Below are 27077 nucleotides of genomic sequence, written 5' to 3' on the forward strand. Positions count from 1 at the left end.
CGTATATTCTGCATAAAAATACAAAAGTTAACTGTTTCCATGCGATGTCATGAACTTAATGTTTTTTGGACGCAATCTTATATATTTTATCAAACGTAAACCTGCATTGTTTAATTATTTAGTACTTGTAGTAACGTGCATTTTTCTTGTTACTAGATATAACCAATCATGAATAAGATAACGCCTTTACAGACGCTCGTAAGTACAGTTGGGCCAAATTACCATTTTGCCCCTATAGTTACATCTCACTCCTTAAGTACCACTAATTCCTCTAATGAACAATACAAATAATCAAACTATGTGTGAACACCTCACGGGCCAAGAGAAGATGTGTGGCGCACATCATTCAAGCACTGAATCAGCCCTTAAGGGAGCTATCTCTTCTTTTAACCCTGCTTCGGGGAAGGAGTGAATTCCATCTTGTGTAGCTGAGTTCTCAGCTTTTCAAATCAAGACGAATCCCCAAAATTGTAGGTTTGAATTGATACCTGGCCACTCGCACCTATACAAATCAAAGGATCGTCCTCAATAGAGGAATTCCCACTCACTCAGGATTGAGGTCATGTTACCTATGGTCATCCTAGTGAAGTGAAGTCTCTGTCATGAACGTTGTTATATAACGAGACGTTAACACTTCGTGGTCAGGTCTTATACAAAACTCTTTGTTATAGGAGCCCCCACTCGCATGTCCCTAACATGAATGTTCAGGATTAGATCATCTGTGACAAGTCACAACACTTGTGGACCGATTCCACAAAGCGGGCCGTATCGTAGTGTTACTAGGATAAGGTTTCCCTCCTATATCCATATACTACAAACCATTTTGGTTATCACTCAAAACATGATCCACTTGTATGTCACCACATACATGCTTGAGTCACATACAGATAACCAGAGATTTTATGTTTATTAGTTCATGATAAAGCAAATAAAACAAGCAACTGAGAAAAATACAAGATTTGAAGTAAATATCATATATTAATTAACACAATGTTCGTACGAAATGTTACAAACTACAGGACACGAGACTTTAGGGCATCAACCCAACAACGACTTGATAGCACTGGAATGTGCTATCTTCTTTCGCTTAACTCAAGGTTGTTTAACTACTTAATTTGGTTAAATTGATTATTTTGTAGGACTTGAGTGTACAAGTAGTCGGATTAAGCATTTGGGATAATAAGACGCTAAAAGTGATGAAGTTAGGAGCTAAATCGATAAATTACAAAGGAATGAAGATGTTGCTCCTGTCGAGCGTTGCAACGCTCTTCATATGCTTAAGTCCAACGCTAGCTCAATGCTAGAAGAACAGAATGCTTGGAGTGTAGGATCTCTATTCTGAGTGATAACCGAAGCCTTCGACTGGAGCTAGATCTCGAGAGAGTCAGCTCCACCGCCTATCCATGGCACCACCGGCAGCCTTGACACACATCTGTTGGAAGTAAGACATTGCTTCCAGCTAGTCATTCCATTTTCTCTTCTTTTCTTATATTGTATTGTATTACATTTTGGGATTAAGGAATTAATACATTATGTGTTCAATGCATTTCTGTGTTTCTTCGATTCCATCTCCATCTTTCTTTACTTAGCATCCTTAAATTTCATTGTATCACTTAGTGAGATTACTAGAGTATCGCATACTTAGTCATGTGGATTAGAGATATGAAGCATGTAGCAAACCATCGAGAGGTGTACGTTGCGTGAGTGTGTGAGAAAACCTTATTTGCTTAGTGTGAAGTTGTAGCAATGCCTGTCTATAGGCGAATGCAACACTTGTCTATGATTAAAGTCAGCAACAACTAACTGTCCAGGAGGGTAAGTGGTTGGTCGCATTAAGCAATGTAAGCTATTGTTCACTAGAGATAAGAATAATCTTGCGTCAGCCAAGTTCACGTGGTTACCTTGTCTTATGAGCACATCATTCATCATTTAGGCATACTTGGAAGAGTAGTCTAAAATCCAAATCTAAGACTCGAGAGAGCGGATTGGAACGCATAAGCAAGAATGGGGAACTTAGGAATAAGCTTCGTTTCCTATTACACAGTGTATGCACCCTACGGATAGGATATTGCATGCGTTCAGAAGTAGGATACGGTGGTATGCGGCTATCACGCTTATGCGACGATAGCATGTGAGCGGGTTATGGAGATTTAGGCATAGGCTTCTCGGCACTATCGCATATACATCACATGCATCCTAGAATTAGACTCAAGTGTGTGTAGCATGATTGCATAGCTTGCGTTGGCTGAGGTTGCCCTTGCAGTCAAGCTCAGTGTTGCAGTGAAGATATCCTTACATTTTATCTATTTTTCCATGCATTTACTACGCATCAACAGTTGTTGTATCTCTACTTCTCATTCATACTTCTCATTGTGTTATCTGTTACATAGGAGTAGGAGTAGTGTTAGCATAGAAACCTCTCCATCATTCTTTTATTCACGTCTAGCTACAAGTCCTTGAGTTTGACCTCGGATCACCCGAAAAACTTGCGTTCGCATTATACTTGGCGTGAGCGCAAGAAAACTTGTGACAGGAACGCATGGTCATCACATACATTCGTTAACGCATAGTTCATTCCAACGCATGACCACCGACGAATGATAACCAACGTATACATTAAGCACATGCATCGCATATTGCGTTCACTTAATTTTAGTTATCGTCCTTGATGATTTGGTAATCTAAATTTTTGTCATCAGCTACTCTAAAGGAACGAGAGGTGGTTACTTTTATGATCCTAAAGAAAATAAAGTATTTGTGTAAGAAAATGTTACATTTCTAGAGGAGAACCACATAAGGGAGCGTAAGCCCCACAATAAGATTGTGTTGAATGAACTTTCCAAGGAAACTACTGAACCTTCCACGAGAGTTGTTGAAGAACCCAACACCTCAACAAGAGTTTTTGAAGTTGGTTCATCTAGTAGGTCATGTCCACCTCAAGTGTTAAGGGAACCTCGACGTAGTGAGAGGGTTGCGGACCTGCCTGCCCGTTACATGAGTTTAATAGAAATCCTAGCTTTGGTAACTGACGGAGATGTTGAGGATCCATTGTCTTACAAAATGGCAATAAAGGATGTTGACAAAGATGAGTGGATCAAAGCTATGGATCTCGAAATGACGTCTATGTACTTCAATTCTATTTGGGATCTTGTAGATCAAACTGATAGGGTAAAACCTATAGGTTGCAAATGGATCTACAAGAGGAAACGAGGTTCTGACAGGAACGTGCAAACTTTTAAGGCTAGACTTGTGGCAAAGGGTTATACCCAAGTTGAGGGAGTCGACTACGAGAAGACTTTTTCACCTGTTGCCAAGTTAAAGTCCGGATCCTCCTGTCCATTGCCTCATATTATGACTATGAGATATGAAAAATGGACATCAAGACTGTCTTTCTGAATAGCAATCTTGAAGTGACCATTTATATGGAGCAGCCTGAGGGATTCATAACCTAAGGTCAAGAGCAAAAGATCTGCAAGCTTAATGGGTCCATCTATGAATTGAAGCAAACTTCTCGATCTTAGAATATAAGATTTATACTGCGATCAAGAATTATGGCTTTGGTCAAAATGTTGATGAGCCTTGTGTTTATAAGAGAACCATCAATAGTTCAGTAGCTTTTCTAGTACTATGTGTAGATGATATCCCATTAATTGGGAATGATATAAGTCTACTGACTGAAATCAAGAATTAGCTAGCGACCCAATTCCAAATGAAAGATTTGGGAGATGTGCAGTTTGTTTTGGGCATTCAGATCTTTAGAAATAGAAAGAACAAAACCTTAGCTCTGCCTCAGGCATTATATATTGACAAGATGCTTGTCAAATTTTCGATGTAAAACTCCAAGAGAGTTTTACTCCTTTTTAGGCATGGAGTTATATTGTCTAAGGAATAGTGTCCTAAGACACCCTAAGAGGTTGATGAAATGAGATGGATCCTCTATGCATCGGCTGTTGGCAGCTTGATATATGCGATGTTATGTATTAGACCTGACACCTGCTATGCGGTGGGGATAGTTAGTAACTATCAGTCTAATCAAGGATATGATCACTGGACCATCGTTAAGAACATCCACGAGTATACGGAGAATGACATACTACATGCTCGTGTATGGTTCTAAGGATTTGGTCTTTACAGGATACACGAACTCTGATTTCTAGAATGATAAAAATGCTAAGAAATCCACATGAGGATCAGTGTTTACTATTAATGGAGGAGCAGTAGTCTGGAGGAGCATGTAGAGGCTGAAGAATCTCTTATCGAAGAGTTCCATGAGCACGTTCGGATCGCTTCGATCTCACCGTGACCGAAATATACATTATACATTCAAAACATACATTTATGCAAACAAATCTAAATTAATGGCATGCTATGAACACAAAATAACAACGGAAAGAGTGCCATACTAGTTGAAGACGTTCTTCAAACTTCAGCATTCAAAGCAGCAGAAAACCTCCACGCGATCTATTAATGCCCAGTGGAAGCGTCGACTGCAGCAGCATGAACAACCAAGAACACGAACGCCGTGGGGACGACACCATAAAAAAAGAGCCCCGGGTATTCTCAGAGTAAGAACCCAAAGCATGGTCTTTGGTGAATTTGGTAGAGGAAGGAGGAAACACAAATCGTGTAGGCGATAAGCAAGTGGGAGGGAAAAAGACGCTATCGAATGTAGAATGCTTATCGTTTAGGAGTAGCTACACGATCGTATAGGTTTTACTGAACAATCGTTTAGGAAATGGTATATGATCGTTTGACAAAATTGGCACACTATATGATCGTTTAGAGAAGCTATGCGATCGTGTAGGAAATAGTGTGCAATCATTTAGGCGCGAGGAGGACAATCGTTTAGGCATAGAGGACTATCGTATAGGCTCTTGAAATTCTTAAGCGATCGTTTTCTTTTTCCACAACGCGCTCTTGCGAATTCGTTTAGGAAATTGATCAAAATGAAAATTATTTTCATTTTAATTCATCAGTTACAACAACTGACGCTACCCCACTAATCAACGTCTGAATGTGAATTTTTGATATCACATGTCTACTATAGTATTTTCTCCTCTACTTGATATAAATCATATTTTCCTCCAAAATAGTGTATCTCATACATTTAGCCAATTATATCATATATAATCAAATTTTCTCTTGTCAATTTGAACATTTCAAATTAACCCAAACACTGGTTCTCGACTTTATCCAAACTACCCAGGGGACCTAATGAACCTGTAGCTCGAAGCTCCAATGGTCCATGAATAGCTGACTAAACTCTTTAGCCACGAGATCCACCATCTATTAACTATCAGGCATTCTACTAAAGACCAACAACTGAACTCTTCTTTCCATAGATATATTTCTGTGTCCATCGGATATTGATGCGTTATTTTATGAGGTGAAATTATGAAATGAATTACGGTGATGAAAATGCGTTGAGCAACAAGTTTTCTCAACAGAATCCAAGTATAAACCCCACTGAGTTTCCTGGTAAGTCCAAGGTCGAACTCAGGGACTTAGAAAAATGGTATACGGTGATATTTTTAAGAAGACTTTACGGTAACCAATAAATCAAGAGTTTTTTTGGGTTGTTGTTTGCTGTATAAAAAGTATGCGACGGATTTGAGAAAAGATTGATTATGCGGTAGATACACTGAGTATGTGGAGGAACGGGTTAAAAAGGTCTTTAACTAGCGTTTCCCGAGAATGCGTTCAAACTATGCGATCATGCTACACTCATGCGACATCAAATCATTTTCCAATGCAAATACGGTGCTCCTGGTTCTAGAACGCATGTGATGAATGCGATAATGTCCATAGAGCTTATTCCTAAGTCTCTACTTTTTCCCTATGTGATGATGCAAAATGCACACAATGAAAAGGTGATCGCACACAATCTTAACCTATCTCTAGGTTGCATGCGATGCATTAATAGCAAACATTGCTTATTCCTAAGCTTCTATCTCTTAATTAATCGTTCTAATCTGACTCTTTTGAGCCTAAATTCTAACCTGACTTTTCCAAGCCTAGATTCTGTCCTTAGACTACCCTCCCGAGTATCTCTAATGGACGAATGATGCATACATAATACAAGATAATCGCATAGAATGAAGATCCTCAGTTATGCTAGCTAAGTGCTTCTTAACCCATTTGACAGATTTAGCTACTCATGCATAATAAACAGAGAGTGAACAGATATAAAGAAGTGAATTCCATTTCTAAAGATAAGTTTAAGTATAAAATGATAATGGAAGATAAGGATAGAGAGCCTGGTAGCAATCCCTTGCTTCCCAAGGCTTTTACACTATTAACTCTATTCTGTTCAAAAGATATTCCTGCTTCTGCAAGAGTTGGCCCTCTCTCTGATCTCGACGCTTCCAGCACTCTTCCAAGTTCATCGAAATGATATCTCGGCACAATCTCACTCCTCTCGCTTCCACCTTAAGTAAAAGAAAAACTAAGAACAAGGCTACTTCTAACTATGGAGAAAATTATCTAACTGTCAAACTAGACGAACCGAACCCCTTCTCTGAAGGTTGCCTTTGGTATTTATAGAGCTTCGGGGTGAAAGGCTTTTTCTCTCTTATGATTGCATTGATGGGATGACATTAATTCTCTGTCTGATGTGCCAGATATTTGTCACTGAAAAGTTGAGTGTACTTGCTATAGTAGTTCGTTAGCGGCTTGTCAACTTAATTCGGACTCGACCATCATCAGCTTTTTGTCCCATCGTGATTTATTATGCTTTTCACCTAGATGTGCCCACCAAGTTTTGCTGGCTCTATGCGGAAATCCTTCTTGAGCAAATATTTGCGAGCGCAAATAACCGCAAAGCCTTGCGGCAACACTGCACTCGACCGTTGATTTCTTGTGATTCGCATTTTCTGTCTTGCGTCAACGTATATTCTGCATAAAAATACAAAAGTTAACTGTTTCCATGCGATGTCATGAACTTAATGTTTTTTGGACGCAATCTTATATATTTTATCAACGTAAACCTGCATTGTTTAATTATTTAGTACTGTAGTAACGTGCATTTTTGCTTGTTATCAGATAATAACCAATCATGAATAAGATAACCCTTTACAGACGCTCGTAAGTACAGTTGGGCCAAATTACCATTTTGCCCCTATAGTTACATCTCACTCCTTAAGTACCACTAATTCCTCTAATGAACAATACAACATAATCAAACTATGTGTGAACACCTCACGGGCCAAGAGAAGATGTGTGGCGCCACATCATTCAAGCACTGGAATCAGCCCTTAAGGGAGCTATCTATTCTTTTACCCCTGCTTCGGGGAAGGAGTGAATTCCATCTTGTGTAGCTGAGTTCTCAGCTTTCAAATCAGACGAATCCCCAAAATTGTAGGTTTGAATTGATGACCTGGCCACTCGCACCTATACAAATCAAAGGATCGTCCTCAATAGTAGGAATTCCCAACTCACTCAGGATTGAGGTCATGTTACCTATGGTCATCCTAGTGAAGTGAAGTCTCTGTCATGAACGTTGTTATATAACGAGACGTTAACACTTCGTGGTCAGGTCTTATACAAACTCTTTGTATAGGACGCCCCCACTCGCATGTCCCTAACATGAATGTTCAGGATTAGATCATCTGTGACAAGTCACAACACTTGTGACCATTCCACAAAGCGGGCCGTATCGGTAGTGTTACTAGGATAAGGTTTCCCTCCTATATCCATATACTACAAACCATTTTGGTTATCACTCAAGACATGATCCACTTGTATGTCACCACATACATGCTTGAGTCACATACAGATAACCAGAGATTTTATGTTTATTAGTTCATGATAAAGCAAATAAAACAAGCAACTGAGAAAAATACAAGATTTGAAGTAAATATCATATATTAATAACACAAGTGTTCGTACAAATTGTTTACAAACTACAGGACACGAGACTTTAGGGCATCAACCCCAACAACGACTTGATAGCACTGGAATGTGCTATCTTCTTTCGCTTAACTCAAGGTTGTTTAACTACTTAATTTGGTTAAATTGATTATTTTGTAGGACTTGAGTGTACAAGTAGTCGGATTAAGCATTTGGGATAATAAGACGCTAAAGTGATGAAGTTAGGAGCTAAATCGATCAAATTACAAAGGAATGAAGGATGTTGCCCTGTCGAGCGTTGCAACGCTCTTCATATGCTTAAGTCCAACGCTAGCTCAATGCTAGAAGACAGAATGCTTGGATGTAGGATGCTGCCCTGAACGTTGCAACACTTTGAAGATGCCCCAATGCCACCATCGCACTGCTCGTCAATACTGCCCTCGAAAGCTCTAAGTTAGAATAGGCAGCATTGCAACGCTCCCTCAGAGCGTTGCAACGTCATGTGGTTTGACAGATGCATAGCCTCAACACCCGCACAACGCAATGTCAGGTCAGCACTGCAATGCTTGCCTGACGCTAGGCCATTATGCGTCGCAGCGTTGCAACGTTCTTCCTAGCATTGCGACGCTAGCGCAATTTTATAAAAGAATAATTTGGGTCAGCCGATGAGATCATTCCTGAGTACACCGATTTTTAAACGCTGTCGTTTTGCTCCAGCTTAGTTTTAGTTCTCTTTTACACCAAAATTCTATAAAGGTTCTTCCCCTTTGCCAATTGTATTGAATTCGAGCATGATTCGAGGCTAAAGAGTAAGAACTTAGCTTGGGTTTGTTAGTTTAGTTTGGTTACGATTCAATTCTTGAGACTCGTATTGTAATTCTGTGAGTTTTATTATGAATTTATGAGAATTTATCTTGAGCATATTCTTCAATTTTCATGTATGGGATAATATGAAAAATTAGCTATGCATGTTGAATTGATTGCTTTGATTGACCCTAATTTATAATCGTTAGGTAGTCATCACCTAGAAGCATGAGTTAAGTTAGTTTATTGTGTTAATTTAGGATTCCAATTAGCAAGCATTTACTATCTAACTTAGATAAATCTTGCTAAATTAATTGGTTAGACGATAGAAATCAATTAATTGGCTTAGTTTTGTCTTAAATATTATGCCTGTTGAAAGATTGATTGATTGGTTGAAGATTCTCACTTTTATGTTAATTAACTTAATTTTATGGACTACCGGGTAGGATTCTAACCGAGTAGGCTAAGTTTTAGTTTAAATTTTCTCACACATCTTTTGATTAGTCTATGATTGAATTGATGAGGAATAAATTAAACTATAATTACCCAAGCTAAGTATTTGTTCGATTTATTATTCACACATTTGTTTACATTGCACACTTTTTGTTCTCCTACAATTTAATTCACAACTTTTCATAAACCCCCATCTCCTCTTTTTGGTTAGTTCCAATCTTTAAGGAATCCATATTCAGCTCTCTATGATTGGACCCCAAACTTGCTACTTGTACTACTAGTTAGTATAAGAGGTTAGTTCGATGCATATAAATTTTATTTGTGTAGGGTAGTTCGGTGCCAATAGATGTAACTCCGTTGGCTAGTTAAGTTTCTATTTCAATAGGATGACCTAGGAAACTTAGTCTTAATTCTGAGTGTATTATGAACTCCTATTGACGATAAAGTGTCCTTTGATTTGTATGGGTGAGAGTGGCCAGTTCTCTGATTCAATAAGCCTACCATTTTGGGGACAAGACCGAGTGAGAAGCTGGAAATATAATAATATAAGATGTTTTTCACTTCTTCCCGATTTTAGGGTAAGTAGATGAGTGTTCCTTTAAGTAGTGTCTTCGAGACTTGAACAAAGGGCCCTACCCTCTCACTGGCCCTAGAGAGGTTTCTATTTAATGGTTGGACGATGAATAGGTTGTTCATTAGAGAAGCACTGGTACTTAAAAATACAAAAGATAACACAAGGGTAAAACGATAATTTGATCCAACTGGTGTTACGAACACTCGTGAAGAACTAACTTACTGTTATTGGTCTATAACTTTGGACACAGAAATATATCTGCAATCAGAAGAGTGCAGCTTTGGGTCTTTAGTGGAGTGTACCCACAGTTAACAAATATTGATTAATTTGGTTAATGAGTTTAGTCCATTAATCTCATATCTTTGAAGCTTCTGATCTGTAGGTCCATGAAGTCTTCTTTCTAGCTCATAAAGAGAATTGAGGTAACTATGTCTTGAATAGAGTTTGAAATGTTCAAATTCACTTAGGAAAATAATATAATGTATAATGATACATTATAATATAAAGTTTATATTTTAATTAAACTTTGTAATATAAATTTAATTTTGGATATGATTCAAAATAACTTATGGGAGAATTAAATATTTGAAGAAGCTCAAATATTAATTTAATATGAATTAGATTCATATTAAAACTATAGGTTAAAATTAATGTGTATTAGATGCACATTAAAACTATAGGTTATGAGAGAAATACAATTAATATGATTTAAATGTAGGCTAAATTAAATATTTGATATTTAATTTGGTAATTATTTAATTAGAGAATTGAATAATTATTATTTAATTTGAGAAATAAATAATTATTATTTAATTTGAGAAATAAATAATTAATATTTAATTTAATTAATTGAATTAAAACAATAGGTTATGTGAGAGATGTTTCATTTAATATTATTTAAATGAAATCGTTAATTAAATTAGATTTTCAGGCTTTTCTCAGTGTACTGGTATTTTAGATTTCTTAAATTAATAACAAGTAATGGGCCTGTTTCTTCCTCTACGTTAGGGGTTTGATTCCTGCAATTATGTGGTTAACAATATTTTTTTAAGTGTCACAGATGTTATTTGATATGATTCTGCATTGGTGGTTTTCCAGCAAAGGGATGTTCTCCAGAATTGTTGATTTTGCAAAATACTTTCATTTTTGAGTTTTTCTTTCTACAGTATAATTTGCCAATCTCTTTCCTTTTTTTGTGTGTGACTGTCTTGGTAGTTAGGGTTGCTCCTCCAGGTATCCATTGTGCATAATTAAAGAACTTTTAGTCCTTTGGCTTGGATTAGTTGTTTTGTTTTTCTAGGAGTAATATCTTACTATCTAGTAGCGTGTGTTCAGTCGCAATTGTATGGAGGAGAAAAAGATGTTTTGTTTTCCAAATCATTTAATTTAATTTAATTAATTGAATTAAAACTATAGGTTAAGTGAGAGATGTTTCATTTGATATATGATTTAAGTGAAATCATTATTGAGTTGTATGTCCTAAAACTCGTAGTTTGTAAAATTAAACATATTCTATTTACAATAAAGATATTATTAAGATTTATTCAATAAAACTGTTATTAAATATGTAAATTGCACTTGTAAAAACTAAATCCAATAAACTAAGATCCATTGCTATTACATGAGTACTAAAACTTTATATGGAGACATAAGAATGGATCAAGTTCGAGTAGGTAGCCAAAACGGTCTATAGTATAAGGATAAGGTTGGGTACCTTATTTTGGGGACACTATTAGATGCAACCTACTTTGTATTTAGTACAAACGATGTGATCCTAAATCGTTTATGTGGAGACATGCAAGTGGGGGGTCCTCTGGAAAGAGTTTGTGTAAGATCGAACAAAAAAAATAAGTCACTCTTACTTTATAACGTTGTTTACTGTTTAAGACTGATTATTTCAAAGCGATGACCTAGGTAACTTGAGCTTAATCCTGAGCTAACTATGAACTCCTATTTATTCGAGATTATCTTTAGATTTGTATGGGTGAGGGTTGACTTAAAAGCATCGGCTCAATAAGTACCCTATTTCAAGGGTAAGATCGAGTAGATAGTTGCGGACATAGAGTGTAAGACAGAACTCACTCCTACCCGTTTTTAGGGATAGTAAATAGGTTGTTCTCTTAAGTACTGACTTTGGATCTTGAACAAGGGGCCTTACCCTCTCATTGGCTTGATAGAGACTCGGTTTGGTGATTGGATCACAAACTAATTGTTCATTAGAGGATCAGTGAGACTTATGGAACAAAATGTAATTTCGGGAGTAAAACAACTTTTGACCAAACCGTTATTATGAACAACCTATGAAGGGTTGACTTACTGATTATGGTTAAATCAAGTGAACATAAATATATCTAAAGTGAGGGGATTCAACTACTGAGTTTTAGTGGAGTGACCCAATAGTTAACAAATGTTGATTAATTCGACTTAAAGAGCTTAGTTAATTAATCTCAGATCCTTGGAGCCCATGATCTGTAGGTTCATTAGGTCCCCCTACTGAAGAAAATCGGACACGAGGATTTCCATGAGCAGCGGAAGGATCTTTCCAAATTACAATCGTATATGAACTTTACAATTACAATCACAAACAGAAACAAACGGTTATGCATAAAATAGAAATTACAACATGCTTTACTACAGATCAAGGGAAGAATCAACAAACCTTTGCAGACTCATCTTCAAGTTCCTTGATCACGAATGCTCGATTACAGCTACACAGCAACATACGAATGTTCGTTCAACACGACCGCTACACTTCACGAACACTGCGCACTCGAACTAAGCGATCGCCAAGGTCACGAACACCATGAATACCGCGAACGGCCTCCACAGAACCTCGACAGTGTCGAGTTGAGTATGACACCATCAAGAAAGTTACCTTAGTATTCTCGGTGTGAGAATCCAGTGGGTGGGCTCATTGTGAACTTGGTTTGAGGCAGAAAACTAAAGAAACTACAATCGTGTAAACGATTGAGCAAGTGGGAGATGGAATAACCTAACGTATAGGTCGATACCCAATCGTTTAGGAAAAGCTATGCGATCGTCTAGCAAAAGCTATGCGATCGTTTAGCTCATCGTCTAGCTGAGTGTCTATCGTGTAAGAACACTCTACGATCGTTTAGCTAACTCCAAGCTGTTGCTTAGTAAATCTAATTTACTCGACAACTTCACCATGAGAATTTTCTGAGATTGGAAATCTCAAAATTACAATTTTGTAAATTTTACTAAAATTAGGAAAACACTTTTTCTTTTATCTCACATTTACCATGAAACCACCAATAACTTCCCACTCAATTGGTTATTAGAGAAAAAGAGATAATTATCCAATAATTAATATTATTATAAACTTAAATGATAACTAACTTACTATAATATATTTATAACCTATAGTTTTAATATTTCATCTCATGAACATATAAACTATAGCTCTTTTTCTATTCCATGGCACTTAATGTAAATCTCATTTACATTAATCCTCCACTTGATGTATCTCATACACCATACCGATCATATCATATATGATCGAATTACCTCTTGTCAATTTGAACATTTCAAATCAACACCAAGAACTGATCATCAACTTGAATCTATTGAGCTACCAAAGGGACCTTATGGACCTATAACTCGAAGCTCCAATCGTACGTGAATAACTGACTAAACTCGTTAGTCATGGGATCTACCATCCGTTAATTACCAGACACTTCACTAAAGACCGATAGCTGAACTGTCTTTACCACAAATATATTATGTGTCCATCTTAACCAATCAACAGTGTGACAACCCTTCACAGATCACTCGTAAGTACAGCTCGGCCAATAACCGTTATGCCCCTGTAGTTACATCTAACTCCTTAAGTACCACTGAATCCTCTAATGAACATAAGTCATAGTCCTACTATAACTGAGTCCTCTCTTCCAAAGAGAAGCTGTGGCCACTATGTTTAAACCTAAGAATCAGCCCTTAAGCGAGCAATCTATCTACTTAACCCTGCTTCGGGGAAGGAGTGAATTACATCTTATGTAAGTGAGTTCCTAGCTCCCATATCAAATAAGTCCCCAAAAAGGTAGGCATGTTGAGTTGGCAATCTGGCCACTCTCACCCATACTAATCAAAGGACTGCCCTCAAAGGCAGGAGTTCCTAAAACACTCAGGATTGAGGTCGTGTTACCTATGGTCTTTTAGGTAAGATGTAAGTCTCCAGTATGAACAGCGTTATATACAGAGTCTAGTCATCTCGTGGTTCGGTCTTATACAAACTCTTTGTATAGGACACCCTCGCACGCATGTCTCCACATGAATGGTCAGGATCTACCATATGTAGTAGTTTACAACACTTACAAACCTCTACAAAGTGGGCCATATCCGTAGTGTCACCAGGATCAGGTATCCCACCTTAATCCTTATACTACAGACTTATTTAGGTTATCACTTAAGACATGATCTACCTATATAGCTCATATACATTAACCATGGAGTTTTGTTTATTGGATATGAGTAAATGCCAAAATGAAATAACAATTATTTTATTCATAAAACAATGTGTATAATTACAAACAACGAGACTCCGAGAGAATTAGGACACCAATCCCAACCCCTACTAGCTCACAAACGGACAAAACCTTAGAAGTTGATGAGAGAATTTGAAATATTCAAATTTGAATTAAGGGAATCGGTAATTATATATAATGCAGTTAAATGTTTAATTATCGAATTAAATAAAATTGAAGGATTAGGTAACATTTAAGTATGATTTAAAAATTAATTACATGATTAGGAATTCATGATTGTGGAATCAGTGGTGTAATAATTTAATATTGGATATTAAATTATTTAATTAATTATTTAAATAATTGTTTTTTAAATTGAAAATTTGAATTTTATGAAAATTCAAAAAATAAAATCAATTTTTGTTTTAATTTAATTTTGAAATTTTAAATTAAAATTTGAGACAATTGGATTTCAATTTAAAATTGGAAAAACATGTTTAATGGGTTTTTCTCACTTTGAACACCTATATTCCACCAAAATTCTCAAGTTATGCTGTCAAATTTCAGTGCAATTGTGTGGCATGCTGAATTTGATAAAAATCAAATTCAATTCAGCTTAAAAATTACACTTGCATGGCTGTTTTTTCTCACAATTTGTTGAAGAATGGTTCTTCAACTATTGGACACCAAAACCAGTAAACTTCTCCAAAATTCCTTTGAATTTCTACTCATTTGGATCTCACAATCAATCTAAGGTCCTAGAAAATAGTAGGGAAGATCAAGTGGTGGTATGCAAGACTTTGCAGTGAAGATTCAAGCTGGAATTTGAAGATTTGAAGAGTTCTTCAAAGGTAAATTTTTTGAAACCCTATTTCTTATTATGAACATGCTTGCCTTTTTTTTTCCAAAATTGATGGAATTAGAGTGCTTAAGATCATAATTACTTCCGTTTGTTGATTGTTAACATCAACAATCATTAGTTAAATTAATTAATCAGATAACTCCCACGTAGGAGAACTATTTGAAACATGGGCTATCCCACGTATAATCTCTCTTCCACTTTCTCCATTGGTTGAAAGACCTGCAAAAATGGGAGAAAAGATACGTTTTTGGTATTACTTTTATAGAAAGGTTCTGTAGAATTTTTTCTCCTCCTTCTCTTCTCATATTCATTTGGTTCTCACAAACTGTACTTCAATGCTCAAAAGTTAGGAAGGTTACTTTTTTGTGGTGTTCGTAACTTCAATCTCAATTGGAGAATTGGCGATTTCATTCGAGTCTTCAAACGAAAGTAAGTAACGTTTTCTTTCTCTATATATTTTTTCCTATAGCATGCTTAACCTATGAATAATACAGTAGGTTGCATTTAACTTTTAGTTTATGTAATTTTCTAGCTTTTTTCGATGTATTGGTATTTTATATTTCCTAATTTAATAACAAGTAATGGTCCTGTTTCTTCTGCTACGTTAGACTTTGATCCTTACAATTATGTGGTTAGAAATATTTGTTTAAGTGCCACAGATATTATTTGAAATGGTTCTGCATTGGTGGTTTTTTGGCAAATGGATGTTCTCAAGAATTGTTGATTCTGCAAAATACTTTCCTTTTCGACTTTTTCTTTCTATAGTATAATTTTTCAATCTCTTCTCTTTTTTTGTGTGTGCCTTTGGAAGTTAGGGTTGCTCCTCCATGTATCTGTTGTGCATATTTAAAGAACTTTTAGTCCTTTGACTTGGATTGTTTGTTTTGTTTTTCTAAGAGTAATATCCTACTATACTGTGATGAGTGTTCAATCGCAATTGTAGGAAGGAGAAAGAGTTAAATTGCTTCTCAAGTTTAGGGGGAGTCTAAGCTAATCGAGCAAAGGGGACTTTGTTCGTAGACGGAAAGATACGATTCAAGTGAGGAGTCTCATGATTGGGAGGAGGTCGAGTCTTGTAGAGAGAGAGTTTCTTTCTTAGCGGGAGCCTAAGTTACATAAGAGTGAGTTTTACACCTGGGGGGAGCTTAGGTGATTGGTTGAGTGATAGAGCTATTCGGGAGTCACTGTAATTGTGTAACTATTACAAATAAGTATTACGTTGTAGTTACTTATTAGTGAAGTTATTTTTCCTGGGCACACTATCCCCCAAACGTAAGTGGTTTATACTGAACCGGATTACCAATCTATGGTGTTCATGTATATGCTTATTACTTTTGGTAATTGTTCTATGGAATTTTATAACATCGTAGATAATATTGTTAACGTACAATAAACACTTCCTTACGTTATTCAATTGTTTATTAAACATGGAACATTTCTCGTAATTCTCAAAACATTCATCAGAAACACACATAAATATATGTGACATCCTTCTAAGATTCATCTTATGTAGGAAACTTTTCATAAACACAATTCTCATAAAATCTCGCAATATTTAGCAAATAACAAATATTTAGGAAATAATTATTCCCATATAGATGATAATTGAAAACATGATTTACTTCATTGTTTAAACACTATGCAATTCAAACATATACTAAATCTTGTGAAATAAACCTCTCACAGTAGTTTTCCAAATCATTCATAATCGTAAATTTCATGAAACTCCAAAATATTTAACTAATAACAAAAATGTTTCGAGTAAAATAACCACTCATGGAGTTATTATACTGCCGATCACAAACATTAATCCAACCTAAAATTCCAAATTGACCGTTTAATAATCCATCTAAAAGTATGTAAGAATCCATAACACCATTATTCTTCTATTAATATTCTTTTTACATTATTCAATGGTCAAACTCCCCATTTCCAAGTTCTCTTTTATCCATTTATTTATTTCTTTCATGTTTTTGTCCAAATAATTATTTTTCAACAAAACACGGTCTCTCTCTCTCCATCGTGCTTCGTTTTCTTCGCTTCTCTTATTTGATAGTATGAAATTCCATCTCAAAATCAATTGGTAATAGGAGTAGATCATCTATCTTATTCTTCCCACCTCTAAAATAGAAGGTCGCAAAAAAAAAATGTTGGCTTATGTTGGGTGTGTAGCTCCTCCAAAAAGCCACATTTGTTTTTTTTTTTTTTTTTTTTTCCACTTTCATAAACTCATTACACAAAAGGGATGGAAACAGAAATTGAATTTAAAGTAAGTCATAAATTTAACAGTAGTTCGAAAGGTTGACCTATTTAGAAATCTCCGAGCCTACACGCATATTTTCAACAACTCTTTTAACTAGAAAAACAGTTTTATCCTTGGCAACTTTTGAATTTCCTCTTTTTCGTGTAATTACTGATTCAAGTTTTATTCTTGCTGTTATTTCCAATTATTTACCAACTACCTCTCCAAAAAAAAAAAAAAAAAAAGAATTTAAAAAATAACAACTTAATATATACCAAATACTATGAGATGTTCAAGTGGGTCTTATGTCCAAATGCTAGGAGATAGTCTTAATACACTGAAATACCATATTAGACATCATGAGGTTTTCATATCAAAATAACTATAAATGGTAATTTGAAGAGTAATTCATCTATCTTATAAACATTATAAAGTCTCTCTATTTTTTCAATGTAGGAATCTCAACACATATTACTCTTCCTCAAAATCTTAATGTCGTGCCAGTTTGGTAGATCATTCGAAAACAAGATTTTGAAAATAAGATCTTCAAAGAAAAAATAGTTGTACTTCATACATACATAAATGTGTTTGGTAGTAGATTAAAAAATTAAATGCCAATTTAAACAGTATTTCAAAATGAGTTTGAAATATATTTATAAATTTTAAAGGTAATTATATTTACTAATAAATAATAGATTGAATATAAACTATTATTAATTAATTTATGACTTGTTTTATGTTAAAATTTTTGTATAATTATTGTTTTGTAACATATCATATAATATATAATATATTACATATTTTAATTTAACAAAAATAATTGATTTTATCTTCTAAAAATATAATTGAGTTTCTAACTCTACATTTTTAAATTTTCAATATTTGGATACATCGAAAACATACAAAAAAAAATTGCTTTTAGAATTTGCATTATTTGAATCACATAATCAAAAAATAGATTTTGAAGGCAAAATCCAAATTGCTAACCAAACGTGTATTCGCTAAATTAAGTGAATTTAAAAACATGAAACATAGTCTGAGTTTCCTACCAAATAAACCCTTAGTTTTTCTTTTTAGGTAATACTTGGGTACATTCCAAGGTACATCTATTTTTGTACATCCCTTCTTATCACTCACATCTAAAAAAGATTAAAATATTATAAAAAAAGAAAATAAATAAAATTTTCCACATGATAAATTATGATGAGACAATTTGATAGGATGCACAAAGCTAGATACTGCCCGAGATGCACCTAAATATTTTTCTTTCTTTTTACAAACAAAAGATGTGAAGTGACAATTTTACCCTTACACTAGCATAGATTTGTTGACCTCAAAAAGTCTACAATGTGAAGTGTATGATTGTTCAACAATATGACAATTACAATAACTTGCCGACATTCTATATAAATTCAAAGTGGCTGGAAAATAATTGGGTTACAAAAGCTTTGACTTTTTATTTTTTATTTTTTATTTTTCTTTCAGTTCATATACTCTCCCCATTTTTCTTTCCTTAACTGTCTCTTCATTTCATCCCTCATTTTCATTTACTACCAACATCTTCTTCCATCAATTTAGACACAAGGTACATCTTTATTTCTTCCTTCTCTTTTTCTTAGATGATTTCTTTTTAAGGGACCATGTTGAATTCTTAGCTAATTTATTGTTAATTTGATCAATCATGTATCTCTCGAAAACTAAAAACTATGTGATTTGTAATAATTACATCTTTAAATTTCTGATTCGATCCATTAGCTAGCTTTTGTAGTTTGTTATTGGTTACAATCAACCCCTGTGTTAGTATTGATTATATTCGATATATTTGCAAAATTAAAATTTTGATATCAACATTATTTGACATCAATTCATTTTACCCGTTTTCGGTTTAAATTTAGCTATACAATCAACCCATCTAATGAAAACACTACTAACTCAAAACAAAAATAAACTTTTTAAAAATTACTTTCTTTTAGTTTTCAAATTTTGACTTGGTTTTTGAAAACATGGGTAAAAAGTTAGATATCAAAGCAAGAGATTTAGAGGTGAAAAAGGTGTTCTTAAACTTAATTTTCAAAAAAACAAAAACAAAAAATGAAGTGATTACTGAATGGTGTCTAAAAAGCAACGAGACCCTAATTTACTAGCAAGTTGTGTTTGAAAGTTGAATCATTCCTCTGTTTATTTATTATTTAGTTGGTTTTTAAAATATATATGCATGGCTCTTGGTTGAAGGAAACTTGAAAACGTGGGTGGGTTTGAATATGGAAATGAGTGAGATTGAAAAGCAAGAAGCAAACGACATAACTCACAGTAGAGTGGGAGAAATTAGTGAGGCTGATCAAAGGCTTTGCGGTAATGTTGTGATATGTATTGAAAAAATGTTGGAACAACTACCTCAAGTTAATGCAAAATGCAGCATCTATCGAATTTCCAAAGAGCTATGCGAGGTTAATCGTAAAGCCTATACCCCTCAACTCATTTCTATCGGCCCTATTCACTGTGGTACTCATAAAGATTTGATCGCCAATGAACCATATAAGCTTCAAGGTTTTATTAACTTCCTACGTCGTATCAACAACAACAAGATTGAATCAATGGAGGACCTCTTAAAAACTGGAGCAGTGAATATCCTTGTGGAAAAAGCTCATCATTGGGTGAAAAAAGCTCGCAATTGCTATGCAACTCCCACAAACATGATGGATATTGATGAGTTTGTTATGATGATGCTTGTGGATGCTTGTTTCGTAGTGGAGTTTCTGATACTAAAATTTGACTGCGACCATCCAGATTGTAAGTTCTTTCAAATTCAAGACAACGTAGATATTTCATTCTACCAAGGAATAGACTTGCATATACTTTATGATTTGATAAAGCTGGAAAATCAAGTTCCTTTCTTTCTTCTTCGGAATTTGTTTAACCTGATACCAAAACATGATGTCCCCATGATAATCTTCTCCTTTGGAGATCTTACACACAAGGCTCTTAAGTTTCGGTTGGTGCGTAAATATGAGATTGATTTGTATAAAGAACCAAAGCATTTGGTTGATCTCTTAAGTTTCTATTTTGTCCCTTTGCCCCTTGATGATATGCAAAACAAGCATCATGGATTCAAAAATGGCGAGGAACATAGATGGATTCCTCCATCGATAACTGAGCTTTGCGAGGCTGGTGTCACCATCAAGAAGGCCGAAAACGCCAAATATGTAACCAACATAACCTTCAAAAATGGGGTTTTGGAAATCCCACCTTTACATATTTACGATGAATTTGAACTTATGTTACGAAACATGGTAGCATTTGAGCAAATCTCCGCAGGAAAGAAGAACAAGTATGTAATCCAATATGTGTTATTTATGGATGATTTGATAAGTACAGAGAAAGATGTGCGTTTACTTGTGGAGGCCGGAGTCATAATCAACCAGATTGGCGGTAGTGATAAAGAAGTTTCAGATCTATTTAACAATCTCTGTAAATTTATCACAGCCCCGAGATCTTCTCACTTCGACCCTATCATCAAAGATTTATGTGATCATTGCAATGGAAGGTGGAACAAGGCGAAAGCTTCACTAAAACATAACTATTTCAATACGCCATGGGCCTTTATCTCCCTTTTTGCTGCGTCCTTACTCATTCTTCTCACCATTCTTCAAACCATTTTCTCTGCTATCTCAGCATTTCCTAGCGCCTAATCAGACCTGTCCCTACATTTATGTTGTATTCTATGTTTCTTCCCTTTTTAATTACTTGCTTCTTTCACCTTCTTCAAGCTTAGCCTTGCATTTAGATAAGCATGATATTCTATATTAAAACCCGGTTGACATTGAATGAAAAGTAGGATTCTCAACATGCCTTTATCTAACAATTACAGAATTTGTTAATCATTGAGTTAAATCTAAACTTAACGGGCATCTTTAAAAAATAGCTAACCATGTTTTTTTTGGTTAAAAATCTATATTAGTCCCTAAATTTTCATAAAGATAATAATTTGATCCCTAAACTTTTAAAAGTAACCATATGGTCACTCACTACAACATAAATGAACATTCGATGACACATATACATTAGCAAATCTGGAGAGGAGAGAAAAAACAATCATTAAAGCCAAAAATTCGCGGTTTTTTTGGGGAAGAAAAAGAGTTTTCTGAATTTTTGAAATTTATGACAATTTTTTTTTCGTGTCATGATTGAAAAATAACCATCATTAAATTTTTAAAAATAAAAGGGCACGATTTTGGAGGAAAAGACAAAAAAAATTGGATTTTTCGAATATTTTGACATTTTTTTAATATCATCAATTTTTAACTGGAATTAATAATTATTAAAGAGGGGCAGTTCTTTTGACTTAATAAAATTGAAAATTAAAAAAAAATTGTTTTTGGTGGGTAAAAGGAAAATTTTTTTAGACTCGTTTATCCTTTATGGCTGTTTCTTTAGTGCCATCAATTTATGACTTATATGAGTTGTCATTAAAAAGTAATTAATGGAGAAATTAGTTATGATGATAAATATAAGGCTCATTTGGATTGATTTTAAAAAAATATATATTTTTATTTAAAAATATTTAATCAAAATTGTTTAAAATATATTTCAAAAATTATTTTGTGGTTGTCAAATACTCCAATTTTTTCTAAAATAACTTATTTTTTAAATTAAACACTTGAAAATATATTTCAAATACACTCATACTCTCTCTCCATATATATATATAAAATAAATCTTGATTTTGAAGAATAAAATTAACCATTGAAAAATTACTAGAAAGTAACATCTGAGTCTATCAAAATCTAAAATATTTGAGAAATTGATTTTAAAATTTTTGTCAAGTGAACATTTGTTTTAAAAGTTGGTTTTAATATATCTCCTAATAATTTGTTATACTAAATAGAATAGAACAGAAAAAAAAAAAAAAAATTTAACTCTCACAAAATATTACCAATCTAGCTACGACTGTTATTAACATCTATTAATTAGAAACAATTATTTCATGAGTATTTTTTATTTAATAAATAAAAGAAAATAAAATTAAAAAGCACTATATTCTCTTTTGCAGTTCCATTATATTTATATATATATTTTTATGATATATTAATTTGATGTTTATTTTTTTCATCAACGATGACATATAAGTAGAAAAAAAACCCAATAAAAATTAATTAAGAATTAAACACTAAAGAAAAATTAGTGTTACATCCTAAAAATCTAGGTGAATTAAAGTTAAATATCTTCGGTTATTGAGTATTGTTTCCTTTAAATTTTGGTTTTTGGAACCAAAATTGAAATATTTGAAAAAGATCAATAATTTAAATTAATTTGATAGAATATCAGGTGATTTTGGATTCATTGGGATAAAGAATTTGAATTTTTAAACTTGAAAAAAAAAAAGAGAGAATTAGGATATTTGGAACTAAAGAAGATGGGAGGGTTTTACTTAGTTTACTATATATATATGGGAAATTGTGGTGGGTGGCACCTTTAAGGTTAGAGAATTAAAAATGTGTCACCTACCTTTTAGGTTTTGCAGGTATAGCAGTTTTCTCAAACTCTCTTCCTTCAGCCACAGATTAAACCCCCTCCCATCCCAATCTTTTTATTTTGCTCTTTCCATTTATTCTTACCGATGAATGGGTGAAACACTGGTCTTCGAGTCACCTTCCTCAACACCCACCATAACCACCAAAACATCCACCGTCACAGTCATTGTAGGAGCTCGATTTCAGGCATCATTGTGGATTTTTTTGGGTCAGAGGATGACGGGGACAAGGTGGTGTCTATTTGATCCTTTACAGCAGCCTCTCCCTTTCCAACATAAGGTAGCCCTAATTAAAGATGATCAATTAAATTACAAAATTGCCACGTGTTTTTATTTATGTAAATGCCCTTCAATTTAAAACACTTAAAATAACTAATCATTTTCAAAAGTATATCATTAGTACATCAAGTATATCAAGTGTCTATCAATAGTCTATCAAGTGTATAAATAATGTATTAAAAATATCAAGTGCATACTAGTAGTTCAAGGGTATCGAATATATCAAGTGTATATTAAATCATGAATTAGGATATTTGGAACTAAAGAAGATGTGAGGGTTTTACTTAGTTTAATATATATATATATATATATATATATAGAGAGAGAGAGAGAGAGAGAGCATCTTGCAGATTTGAGAAATTAAATTTTACAAGAAAATTTCGGATACACTTAATACACCTAATATATACTTAATACACTTGATACACTACTAATATACATTTGATATATATATAAGTTTAGGGGAAAAAGAGAACAAATTTTCTCCTTCTCACCCATTACGTGCAATACACTCACGTCGCCTCCCTCAACCACACACCACCGGATGCTGATCATCACGCCACTCGACCGAGTAGCCGTTGGTCAATTTCCTCATGCAAAGTCACACTTCGTTCTTAAAGGAATTGAATCCAAAGTAGAAGCGATTAAACATATTATTTTTTGAATTGGGATTGAAAAAATCAAAATTAATTTTTACAGAAACAAAAATTGGCCAAGCATATTGATTTTTCAATCCATAAAAATCAAAGATGAAGAATGTTACCTTTGAAGAACCAGTAAATCTTCATGCAATTCCCCCCAAGGTCATGATCAATGCTACTATAGAGTCCCAAGAATTGTTCCACTAATGTTAATATCACCAATTAGAGTCCTTGTTATTCTCAAGATAGAAGGAAAAAAAGTGTGAACTTAAAAAGAATTTTGGCAGAGGAAATGTTCTCTAGATTTTTGTATGAGCGAGAGCGAGTACAAGTGCAAGGATATCTCTGTGTTTTATGCAGAGAAGGAATAAGAGGGGGAAGAGGAGGGAGTTATGTTAACTCCCCTCCCCATGTTTGCTGAAATAATTCCCCTAACTAGGAGTTATTTATTTATTAATATTATATAAATATAAAAATATCATTAAATAATTTTTATATAATGTTTAAAATATGGTTAACTAACCATTAGTAACCATATTACATGCATTTATAATCATATTATAATATAACTTCATCTTTTAACCTATAGTTTTAATATGAATCAAATCCATATTAAATTTTATTCTATAATATAAAATTTATTTAAAATATTACATGCATTGCTTAGTGGCAATGCCATTTGCCGCCCCTCCTAATGCCCATTGTCACAATCTAACTTTAAGATAGTAGACTGTGACCCACTTGTGGAAACAGTGCATTAGCGACATGTGAGTGTTAACACATCTGATAAAGATAGAGGGTAAAGAGAAGTGTCGTGATGCGACTGAGGAGGATGATGCATCATCCAACATACCAACATAAGTGGGCAAGCATGCCATGTTGAACATTAAGTAGAAAGACAAGCAATCGTATGATCGGTGGTGTCAGTGACAAACTCTGTGGGGGCCAGATGAGACCCCAGTCGTGACCTCGGAAGGTGGGGTTCCGTCACGAGTTTGGACGAGCGGCTCTAGAGTTAAATGCATGTTGATAAATATGTAACCACGTGGAATTTCATGTCAATCGGAGTTTAGAAGAGCGCTCTACGTTGGTAAGTGATAGTTCGCCACATTTGATATGCATGGGTGGCAAAGAAGAAAATGTTCAGAATGCACTATAAGGGGAAGCATGGTGTCAGTTCTCCATCACCCTTGGGCCCTGTGACCTAAGTGAGCTACCACATGACACATGCGTATGTCATGGTGTGGGCAAGCATTACAAGACAAGTGTCTTGGGCATCTTCCATGAGAACGGGATCTTATGGATAGTGTCGGACGACATGGGTGTGCCGAAATTGCGCCTGTTCCCATGGGCCAGAGGTTTGATGTAGCACCCGGTATGCCTTTTTGATTCGACAAGGACTCGAAAGGGCCTAAGTCTCGATTATGTCCGAATGGATGGATTTTCGGAAAGTCCCAAGTTGGTTTGTTGCCCATGGGTCTGTTGATGATGGTTCTCGATAAGTGTGTTCGATAAGGAGAGAGAATGCTGACGACATCCCGACACTCGGGATGTGATAGCTTATAGAAATACAAGCTATTGCAACCTTTTACTTAGAATTGTGAGGGTTGATGACCAGAATATGCGTTAATATTTCTAAGGATTCAAGTGGATTAATGAGTTTGTGTCGATCAGCACTGAAAATTCCCGATAACCCTGTATCATGCTTATTCTGCATCAAAATGTCTATTTTTGTAGCTATCATAGGAATCGATCTCATGCGTTGATCCCAAACCATCGCAAAGTTGATCACATACGTTGATCTTCATGAAGACCAATTCGTCGCATGGAATGCTGCAACTACAGAGTGATAACCGTGATAGAAGGTCGATTGCAAAGTGGGTGGAATGTGTTGATACTTTGAAAGAAACAATCATGAATACATACCTTGGGAGTATCAAAGAGATAAGATGATGATGACGAAATTTTAAAGGATCTCTTACCGAAGAGTTCCATGAGTGCATTCGGATCGCTCTGATCTCACCGTGACCGAAATACAACATTATACATTCATATGAGTAGTTATGAAAATAAACACTAATTATCGGCATGCTATGAACAATAAAATAACAAGAGAATGAGTGCCATACCAATTGAAGATGTTCTTCAAACTTCAGCACTCAAAGCAGCGGAAAACCTCCACGCGATCTACCAACGCCCAGCGAAAGCGTCGACTGTAGCAGCACGAACAACCACGAATACGAACGCCGTGGGGACGACACCACCAGTAAAGAACCCTGGGTATTCTCGGAGTGAGAACCCAAAGCGTGGTCTTTGATGAATTTGGTAGAGGAAGAAGGAAACATAAATCGTGTAGGTGATAAGTAAGTGGGAGGAAGAAAGACTCTATCACATAACAGAATGCTTATCGTTTATGAGAAGCTACACGATCGTGTAGATTTTACTGAATGATCGTTTTGGAAATGGTTTATGATCGTTAAAAAAATCGACACACTATACGGTCATTTAGACAAGCTATCCGATTATGTAGGAAATAACGTGCGATCGTTTAGGTGCAAAGTGGACGATCATTTAGGCGCGGGGCAACTATTGTATAGGCTCTCGATTCTTTAAGCGATCATTTTCTTTTTCAATAACTCGCTCTCACGATTTCTTTTGGACAATTGATCAAAATGAAAACTATTTTCATTTTAATACATCGATTACAATAACCGATGCTGCCTACTAACCTATATCAGAACATGAAATTTTGGATTAATTATCATATAATTAATCAATCAATTAATTAATAAATATAATCATATTATATTTTTCTTCTATAGTTTGATATCACATATTGCTATAGTATTTTCTCCTCTATTTGATATAAATCATATTTATATCTATTTTCCTCTAATATAATGTATCTCATACATTTAGTCAATTATATCATATATAATTAACCAGTCCAATTATATCATATATAATTGAACTTCCTCTTGTCAATTTGAACATTTCAAATTAACCCAAACACTGGTTCTCGATTTTATCCAAGCTACCCAGGGGACCTAATGGATCTGTGGCTCGAAGCTCCAATAGTCCATGAATAGCTGACTAAACTCTTTAGCCATGAGATCCACCATCCGTTAACTGTCAGGCATTCCACTAAAGACCAACAACTGAACTCTTCTTACCATAGATATATTTCTGTGTCCATCAGATATAACCAATCATGAGTACGATGACCCTTCATAGATGCTCGTAAGTACAACTGGACCAAATTACTGTTTTGCCCCTGTAGTTATATCTCACTCCTTAAGTACCATTGATTCCTCTAATGAACAATATAACATAGTTCAACTATGTGTGAACACCTCTCGG

The 27077-nt window shown here is 34.7% G+C and overlaps 1 protein-coding gene across 1 annotated transcript; it reads left to right on the forward strand.

The window, feature by feature from the left end:
* Window positions 1–18727: 18727 nt before the first annotated feature.
* Window positions 18728–21101, forward strand: LOC120080256 (UPF0481 protein At3g47200-like). The gene is made up of 2 exons (XM_039034872.1): window positions 18728–18852; window positions 19500–21101. The coding sequence occupies exon 2, from the start codon at window positions 19529–19531 to the stop codon at window positions 20954–20956; it is 1428 nt and encodes a 475-aa protein (XP_038890800.1). The 5' UTR covers window positions 18728–18852; window positions 19500–19528; the 3' UTR covers window positions 20957–21101.
* Window positions 21102–27077: the final 5976 nt, after the last annotated feature.

Source organism: Benincasa hispida, chromosome 6, assembly GCF_009727055.1.
Source record: "Benincasa hispida cultivar B227 chromosome 6, ASM972705v1, whole genome shotgun sequence".
In the NCBI taxonomy this organism is placed as follows: Eukaryota; Viridiplantae; Streptophyta; class Magnoliopsida; order Cucurbitales; family Cucurbitaceae; genus Benincasa; species Benincasa hispida.